This window comes from Mytilus californianus, unplaced genomic scaffold (genome assembly GCF_021869535.1).
Source record: "Mytilus californianus isolate M0D057914Y unplaced genomic scaffold, xbMytCali1.0.p SCAF_6, whole genome shotgun sequence".
NCBI classification, from domain to species: domain Eukaryota; kingdom Metazoa; phylum Mollusca; class Bivalvia; order Mytilida; family Mytilidae; genus Mytilus; species Mytilus californianus.
The window spans coordinates 118,601,767-118,611,697 of record NW_026262712.1 but is presented as its reverse complement, the minus strand read 5'-3'; the positions used below and the strand labels follow the sequence as shown (position 1 = coordinate 118,611,697).

Sequence of the window (9,931 nt, the reverse complement as noted above, 5' to 3'; positions counted from 1 at the left end):
ATCACTGGTTTATTACTATATGATATTATGTTGCAAATGGTTCAAAACAAGTTCTCCTAGAATTGAATTCCGCCCTATCAACGGATTTTTCACATCACTGATTATTACTATATGATATTATGTTGCAAATGGTTCAAAACAAGTTCTCCTAGAATTGAATTCCGCCCTATCAACGGATTTTTCACATCACTGATTTATTACTATATGATATTATGTTGCAAATGGTTCAAAACAAGTTCTCCTAGAATTGTATTCCGTCCTATCAACGGATTTTTTACATCACTGATTTATTACTATATGATATTATGTTGCAAATGGTTCAAAACAAGTTCTCCTAGAATTGAATTCCGTCCTATCAACGGATTTGTCACATCACTGATTTATTACTATATGATATTATGTTGCAAATGGTTCAAAACAAGTTCTCGTAGAATTGAATTCCGCCCTATCAACGGATTTTTCACATCACTGGTTTATTACTACTAATATATGATATTATGTTGCAAATGGTTCAAAAAAAGTTCTCCTAGAATTGCATTCCGCCCTATCAACGGATTTTTCACATCACTGGTTTATTACTATATGATATTATGTTGCAAATGGTTCAAAACAAGTTCTCCTAGAATTGAATTCCGCCCTATCAACGGATTTTTCACATCACTGATTAATTACTACAAGTATATGATATTATGTTGCAAATGGTTCAAAACAAATTCTCCTAGAATTGCATTCCGCCCTATCAACAGATTTGTCACATCACTGTTTTATTACTATATGATATTATTTTGCAAATGGTTCAAAACAAGTTCTCCTATAATTGAATTCCGCCCTATCAACGGATTTGTCATATCACTGATTTATTACTATATGATATTATGTTGCAAATGGTTCAAAACAAGTTCTCCTAGAATTGAATTCCGCCCTATCAACGGATTTGTCATATTACTGATTTATTACTATATGATATTATGTTGCAAATGGTTCAAAACAAGTTCTCCTAGAATTGAATTCCGCCCTATTAACAGATTTTTCATATCACTGATTTATTACTATATGATATTATGTTGCAAATGATTCAAAACAAGTTCTCCTAGAATTGAATTCCGCCCTATCAACGGATTTTTCATATCACTGATTTATTATTATGTTGGCTGTATGTGAAGCAGAGTATGCTAACCCGTTCTGAACATTTTGATATCATATCCGACTGTCAAGGACGTTCACACGAAATGAGCTTTAGTTTTCATTGTGGTAACTTGTTTCCCTGCTGCCTCTATTTTCAGTGGTAACAGTTTTGTGTTGATCGCCCCATATTTCTATCGAGGAAACTGGATTTGTTGATTGAGTATAATGTTAAGAAAGACTTTGATTTCAACAATTATGGTTTTGATAGTAGCTTTTTTGTTTAGAATGAAAGTCTTATGTGCTATATTGTATTTTATAAAACTTTTTCATCCAAAAATGACAGAGGCTAAGGAATGCAGCGAAATAGTATCTGATTTTGGCAGTGTATATACTATATACCCAGTGACTTTGAGCACACCAGTTCTAGTGTATTGTATCATGGAAAACAGAAGGAAGAAATGGACAGTAAGTTAATCATGGCTGTATTCAATCGACGATTTTTTTACTTCCAATTGTTTCAACCTTCGACTATTGAAACATGAAAGCTCAGTTCAATTTTATAAAATCTTCATTCAACTGGCCTCTAAAAAAAATCAATATTTTTTTAGTTAAAGCGGTAGATTTACAATGTAAACACGTTACATATTTTCCATTTTCTTCTCCAGAATGTATTATTTTCTAATGATAAGGTAATTTAAGTATTGTATATACAACGAGGCAAATTACAAAAAAAGAAGAACTGGGAAGGCAATTTGAACATGTTCGTCTTCCACGGTTAGGTTACTCATGGTAATGTCCTATTCCATATTTTTGCAAATCAATTTCCTTGATCAATTCGATGATTTACTCACAAATTTGTATACTTCAACCTAACATTAAGCAATGTCTTTTATGTCATAAAACTACAAATAAGGACACCTGATTGGTTTAGATTATATTTTTATTTTTTGACTAATACCAAATTCTATGTCCACAAAATACATTTTAGTGTTTTTATATAAACTCTGTGTCAGTATATTATGTGCAAGGCTGCGGCATGTAGTTGTGGAAATAAAGCAGTGATAAGCTTAACCAAAGACACTGTGCTTATTTTATCTAATTATGTAAAGAGATTCACAAAATACTGATAGCTTGTACAAAAAACATTACAATTTGTACACAACATATATAAAAATTCATTTAACCGAAAACTTTATTTATTTCATGATATTGTTTTAATCCGGCCAGAAATTACTTCCTTTATTCATCTTGTTTTATTTTTATTTCATTAGTTATATACATTGTAAGTGTTGATGATTGAGTATGTTTATTGTGAAATTTTAGTTTCAATGCTATATTAAGTACATTTTGATATCAAATTGCTGTTCAATTTTCTGGCCAAGGGAAATACCTGTTGTTAAAAATAGATTCTAATTTGATGAAATACAATAGATAGTTACAGAAATAGGTTTATAGGTTGGTTTAGACTTGGTGGAGTATGGTTCAGACTGGTCGAGAATGGTTAAGACTACGTCAAGTATGGTCCAGATACTTACAAAATGGTTAAATACTGGTCGAGTAAAGGTAGAGTATAAGTTCAGATTGTTAAGTATGGTTCAGACTACAGTCGATTAATATCAAGTAAATTTGAGACAAATTCAGACTGGTGGAGCAAAAATCAATACAGTCGAGTACAGATATAGGCCATTTCAGACTTTTACTTGTTTGTACTGTGTGCATTAACTGAAATTCGAAATTTACTGTGGTCTCTATGACAATTTATTATCATGATTATAGCTACACTGAATTAGTAATGTATTAAATATGTTTATTCCTGTTCACGATGCAAAATTATTATGAGCAGGAGATCAAGATGATTACACAACATGAGGCAACGTTACTGCATACATGTATAATTTGAAGACCACGTGTACTTTCGATCCTTGATCATAGAAATTAACATTTAATAATTAAAAAAATGAAGTAGTGCATATAATGTGTGAAAACAAAAACATTCTTACCTCAGCAACTAAGACTTCTTTTACAATTAAGTCGTGTTTTCACAATTAGCTATTGTCGGCAAAAATAAATTGATGAAGAGTCATGTTACCAAAGGTCATCATCAATTTCGTGGTTCAGTGAATCGTTAATAAAATCATATACAATAAAGGTGAAGAAACGTACCGTATTCCGGTAAATATTTTATTATGTTGAACTGTTCTAATGTATTAATATACCAAACTTTATAGATATACTTTTTTGAATATTTTCCCTAGATATCCAATAACTAAATTACAGAGATACTTAATTGAAGCTGTAGATTGAGTAAATTGTTAACAGTAAAGGTGCAATTAAATTGATTAATTTGTGTAAAAAAAAAGATATATTATGATAAACATGATGCAATCAATAGTTTTTTTCCCATATTTTGTCGTATGTTGAGAGACAATGCGTAAACGACCTTTTAGGGACAGTATTGTGTATCAACATACTTGTATAAAACTAACTTTTACTCAAATTGATAATGAAATAGAAATAAAGAGTAATTTTTCCAAAATCATAACGTTTTGCCATTAGTAAATGATAAACAATTTGCTCTCTCCCAACATGTAAAATCTGGAATCAAGTATAAATGTATGTGTTTTCCCATGTAGACATGATACCGATACATTAAGGTTACAAAATTGTGCGAATTTTTAAAGCATTTTATCTTCCTTGTCTTGTAAACATTTCTCATTTTAAGGAAAATGAGAAATGTTTACAAGACAAGGAAGATAAAATCTGCTCCCGGCAGAGCTACAGTAAATGCAAACTAGTTTTCAATTTTCCTTGCGTAACCCCAAGTATTTTTTGTTGCACACAAAGGCTTAGTGAAATGACATAATTTATAAGGGTGTCAGTACATCAAATTTGTGCAATTGGCAAAATCAGAAAATTTTGCGTTTTTAGAAAAAAAAAGGAGAAATAAATGTGTATCTAAAATATAATTGCTATTTCAAAGTTTCGGAACTGAAATAAGGTCATACGTAGGTCAAATGCAAAACATTTCCCACGTATCTATAACTTTTCTACATGATAATGATAGCCATGCAAGCTTATTGTGTGTCGGACATACTGGTTAGTTGCCTATCGGTCGTGTTGGCTAGTTGTTTGTCGGTCATGCTGTCTTGTTGCCTGTCACAACGATGATTACACCAAACAGTACAGTCCAATAATTATTAGGTTCAAATTTTGGTGCATATTTATTTTCAAAATAGAGGGTCGATTAATAAGTTGACGTCAGCGTAGTACAAGGACGATTGAAAACGAATTACGGAATGACTTAATACAGAAACACAGTTAAGATACATCCTTGTACTTGTGTTTCCATCCAGGCTGCAGTGTGAATAGGTTTACCTCATTTGAAACGATAACAAAATTCCAAGTTATTATCTTTAATCCAATGACAAACATGTAACAATATATTAAAAATAAAACATTTTAAAAAGATGAATATCACATGTGATGCATCAAATTAAACCCGGAAATATGTTATTAGTTAAAAAATCCTAAACTGTTGCCTTTATACAAACAAAACAGCGAAATAAATACAAATTACCAATATAACATGTACAATGTATGAATATGCAAAAGAACAATAGGATAAAGACACAAATATTATAGTTTTCATCATGTTTATTGAAAATATATCATGATACTAGTTTAAAAAAAATGTCATGCAAACATTAAAATCTAGCATATTAGTCTTAAGTATTAATACTCATAACACATTCTTTTTTATAGACAACTGGTTTTTGATTGATTGCTTATTTTAATGGAGTATAATTACTTATTTGATTTTTTGGTAAGTAATAATTGACCAATCTTTCTCACACGTCTGTCGTGTAAAGCTTTGGAAAACAGATAGATAATCTCTTCAAAATAACATGGAAATATACCACCCCCCCCTAACAACAAAAAACAAAAAACAAAAAACACGTGTTTATCTATACTATTGTAATTTGAGATACAAACATGGCAACAAGAGAGGACAGGATTGTAGTTTTGACAATTCAAACATATCCGTCGTCACCTGTTAGACAGATATTCTATAACAGGGCAACCAACTTGTGATAGCGTCTATAAAATATTCGAAGGAATGACTGTATCTTCACCACTTGGAACCTCTCTTAACACAATTGTAGAAGCGATTCTTTGAATGAAGTGTTCAAACATCACATCGACGAATACATGCACGAGACAATAGTCAATTAAACATACATCAACATTAATGATATTCATATAAATCCATTTTGAAGGCGTGTTTATCTTTCAGCTATCTTAAATTTAAATTATTTTTAAAGCACCGTTTAGGTAATTTGTAATTTGTAAAATGCTGACTGTCGAAAACTAACTAGTAAAATAATACATATGTAATATAAAGTCATCATTTTAAAAAATAGATCTTTAAAAAATCAACAAGAAAATGTAAAAATGAAAACAACGGCGGTAGGCAACAATATAGGCAATAGTAATATACCTCTGATCAATAGTCATAATTCGATTTAACAAAAATAAATCCGGGTAAAACAACTAAAACCGGGGGAAACACAATATCATCAAACGGTTGTCGAGTTTTCTGCTACAAATGACTGGAGAACAGTATCCGTGGTCGGATTTGGTGAGAGTGCTTGTCCTCGTAAGGCTGAATTAGTCTCTTCAACATTTGTCTAAAATATAAAACTAAGATATTATTTTCCTGTATGCACATACATTTTATTCAAATTTAAAGACAAAACGTTTAGGAGGAGTAATGATCTATCTTAAAATTATCTCATTAGTCTGATTTGAAAACTTCATTTTATGTTCCAAAGTGTGTTAAGCAATACCATTTGATCCGTCGGATGTGGTTATTATAAATGTATGCGACAGTAGTTTACAAATATTCAAATCTCGACAAGTGGTTTTTGTTGCAACCGCAAGCTACCTGCACTGGTATTTTCAGTCCTTATTTATTTTGCTATAATATAAGTTAATATATGAATATATTTCAATAACAATTCGATGTACTTACATGACCGTTTTTTGTTTGTTCCGAAGCACGGTATTTTTCATCTGGATTGCTACCTAAAATAAAGTGTGAAATTTTTATTCATATTTGTATACATCGTAACGTCTTATTCATTGTTTACCATTCTTTAATTCCAATTATATATATACATGTTTTGCCATTCTTTATACAAGCTTCATATCAGCACTTACAAAATTATATTCAAATTATTTGACACTCAAAGTATTTTTTTTAAATAAATCATGTCTGAGATTAGTTAAAATATTTTTGTGAACTATAATTAAATTTTCAATAGCAATTATTTTCTCTATATTGATATATGATACGTTTTATGTTAATATTTCTTCATTTTATGCATAATTTTATTATCTTTAGCAACAACATGGCTTGTTGTTAATATTCCACGTATAATATACGTGAATGTGAAGACGCTGAACCCTTTAAAATTTCTCTGAAAATTTCAAACAGACGCAGGTGTACCTCCACTTGATTTCATGACTTTTATTGCTACTCAACGTGAAATTGTGCAAATTTAAACTTACTGGTTTGAGAACCACCAACGAGAATGTGCATGTGCTGTCACAGAATATCTCTGGCATCGTTTATATCACTTTTTTTTAGTTTTGATCTAAGTCAGAATGGCATTTTGTAAGAAATATGTCCTTGCTTTGTTTTAAATATATATAACACATCTTAAAAAACATAACATATCATATATCTGGGTAGGTACCTCGGCTGTTAGTCCTCGAGGATATCACCAAACCAAGTAGCCAGTTTTGCAAAGACATACGGATATTATTTGAATGGACATTTGCTGTTACAAATACTTGGAAATCATTTTAAATTAGGGAATGCATCTCCCTCGTGCACTGCTCAGATTCCTTATCCGGGTTCGGCTATATTTTTGGTCCTGTTTGGTCTAGCAGTTCTTCAATGCATAAGATTCAGATTTTCAAATATTTCTATCTTCAGCTTCAGTGAAAAGATATTCTGTTTTGAAATGTGCATTTGTTGCAGGAAAATAGGTAACGTTAATGTTATTTGGTACACTCGCAATAAAAAAAAAACCACGTAAGGTATTTTGGCCAATAACGATTAATAGGAAACATAGTAAAATGCTATTATTTAACATTTGATATATTATGAATTTGTATACAGTGTCATTCAATATATAAAGCTTTATGTCATTCATTTGCTTGATTGATTGGTGTTTTTAGCACTCTTAGCTTCTTCGTGGCGGTCTATTTTTATTGGCGGAAATGGCCGGAGTGCCTTGAGGGAACAACCGACCATCTGCAGGAATCATACATTTGTAAAGTGTATTACCTGAAGACGGTACTTTAGTTTGCTGACTTGGTCTCACTGTTGATGTTATCTTGGCATTTAGTGATGGAACAAATTTTATATTGTCAGTCTCGTTTCTAAGTTTCAACTAATAAATAAAAGAATAGAATACTTTGAATAAAAGGAAATATCAGGTATGCGCCAATAGAAGCACAAACAAAAAAACTAAAATGTCAAAAAATTATTTAAAATACGTTTTATCTAAATATCAATGTTGCCTCTCAAGAACGCTTGAGGTCAATTTCTGAAAGGATCAAAATTCGGCATAATGCATTAATGGTATAAACACAGATACAGATTATAGGGATTTTTTTTATGATTCTAAATAAATAATATAATTTGCTACGACAAACACTTTTTATCGATTTAAAAACGGATGTTTGAATAGGACATCAACAAATATTGTATATTTCCAAAACAAAATTATAGTGTTTGTATATGGAAACATGTGATATCTTAATAACTGAAATTTTTCCAAAATAGAAATGCAAACACTTTTTATCTAACTATTTTCATGCATTCTTATAAACTGCAAATATAAAAACATTATCGTTCTATTAATAAATATATCCACAGAAATGTAAATGATAATTACCTTGGGAATAAAAAGTATGCATAAAACTAAAGCTGTACAGAACATAACAAAGCAATTCATCAGAACAAATCTTGCTGTCTTCTGTTCGTCATCAAGTATATGATTTAATGGAACTCCAATAAGGCAAACCACCACAATGTTATAAACACAGAATCCAATTAACTTGGAATCGTTTAAGGCAGGAACCTCTACTTTTCTTGTTTCCCACGCTAGGAATGTACCAAAGGCTAACAGAAGACCTTTGTAAACATACTGGACACATAACCAGTAGACCTGTGTAGAACTTGTACATACAGTATAAATTTCTTTGTGTGTTATGTCATTTTCTTCATCCTGTAAACATTAAAAACAAAAAGTATACAATCAACTCTGAAATGAGTTGTTACAAAAAAAGTTGATCAGGTTAAATATTGTATAGATCCCCTCTGAAGACTTCATCAATATTTGAATAACATATTAAAGTTAGTCATGTTTTTGTTATTTGGGGAATTTAATAGAATAGAGAAGCTTAAAGCCACCTTTGGGACTTGAACGCATTGAGAAAATCTTGCACCCGGAGGCGGGTTTCAGCTCGAACCTAAATAAAGGCGACAGTAGTATACCGGTGTTCAAAAGTCATAAATCGATTGAGAGGAAACAATTCCGGGTTACAAACTAAAACCGAGTGAAACACATCAACTATAAGAAGACAACAAAGGAACAACAGGAACACTGAAGTGTAACAAAAACAAACGCCAACATACATAGAAACGAACTATTAGATAACAACTGCCATATTCCTGACTTGGTACAGGACATTTTAAGAAAAAATGGTGGGTTGAACCTGGTTTAATGGCTAACCAAACCTCCCGCTTTATGACAATGTAAAAAAATATCACTACAATGACAACACTACGTGACAGAAATATAGCACACATACATAATATAATAGTCGACACAGCATGCAAACCGCAGAACAACAACGAACATATTCCATCCACGACAGACACCACAGGAAATCAAAAACAGTGACGCGCTTACGTAACTAACATGCAATCTCGAACTTTATACAATTATTTTCACATTATTCGTCCAAACAATTTTCATGACAATGATGTTATGGAAAGGCAATTTATAATTATTTGGACTACAAACAATAAGACATAATAAATTATCCAACCGAAAACATAACAGAAGCATCAAAAATAAATACATGAATGTTTGATGTACAAAATACCGAGACACGTCGTATAGCAATGCAAATTCACACTCGGTATAACAGGCATATACGGGAATATGACACATAATTAAACCACAATGCATACTTGTTCAGCTATATGGACGCTACACTAAACTCCGAATCATACAAGTGAACCAACATTAAAAATGCGGCGGGGTTAAACATGTTTTGTAAGATCTCAATCCTCCTCCTTTACCTCTAGCCAATGTGCAATTAGCAAACACATATACATACGCAGAGTAAAAATCTTTTTAAAAGAAGAACGAGTCCGAGATTAGAATTGGTAGCAGAAGAAACTAAGTCAAATGGCAATGATCAAGATAAATGAACAAAGGACTACTAACAGTTATTGACATGCCAGCTCCAGACCTCAATTACACTGATCATTAGATTATGTCTTTATCATACGAAAATCAACCACAATCCCTCCCGCTAAACAGATCTTTGATTGTCTAAAATAAATATGCTCACAACTATTGTTGACTTTTAGGTTTTACAGTTTGACATATTGCATGCACACTTGTCTATTGTTTAATAATGTGTGTTAATTTTTAGATGTCTTTTGTTATTTGTGGCGTTTTGTTGTTGTCCCATTATCGTATAATCTACAGCTCCTTTA

At 31.4% G+C, this 9,931-nt stretch overlaps 1 protein-coding gene across 1 annotated transcript in view; it reads right to left on the bottom strand.

Annotated features, from left to right (window-relative positions):
- Positions 1–6,771: 6,771 nt before the first annotated feature.
- Positions 6,772–9,931, bottom strand: part of LOC127706744 (gamma-aminobutyric acid type B receptor subunit 2-like) — a 43,100-nt gene continuing 39,940 nt past the window's right edge. The window contains exons 14-16 of the mRNA XM_052211404.1: positions 8,094–8,426; positions 7,481–7,586; positions 6,772–6,782 (exon numbers count right to left, since the gene is read on the bottom strand). Of these exons, the coding sequence (XP_052067364.1) occupies positions 6,772–6,782; positions 7,481–7,586; positions 8,094–8,426 (450 nt within the window). The remainder of the gene's footprint in view (positions 6,783–7,480; positions 7,587–8,093; positions 8,427–9,931) is intronic.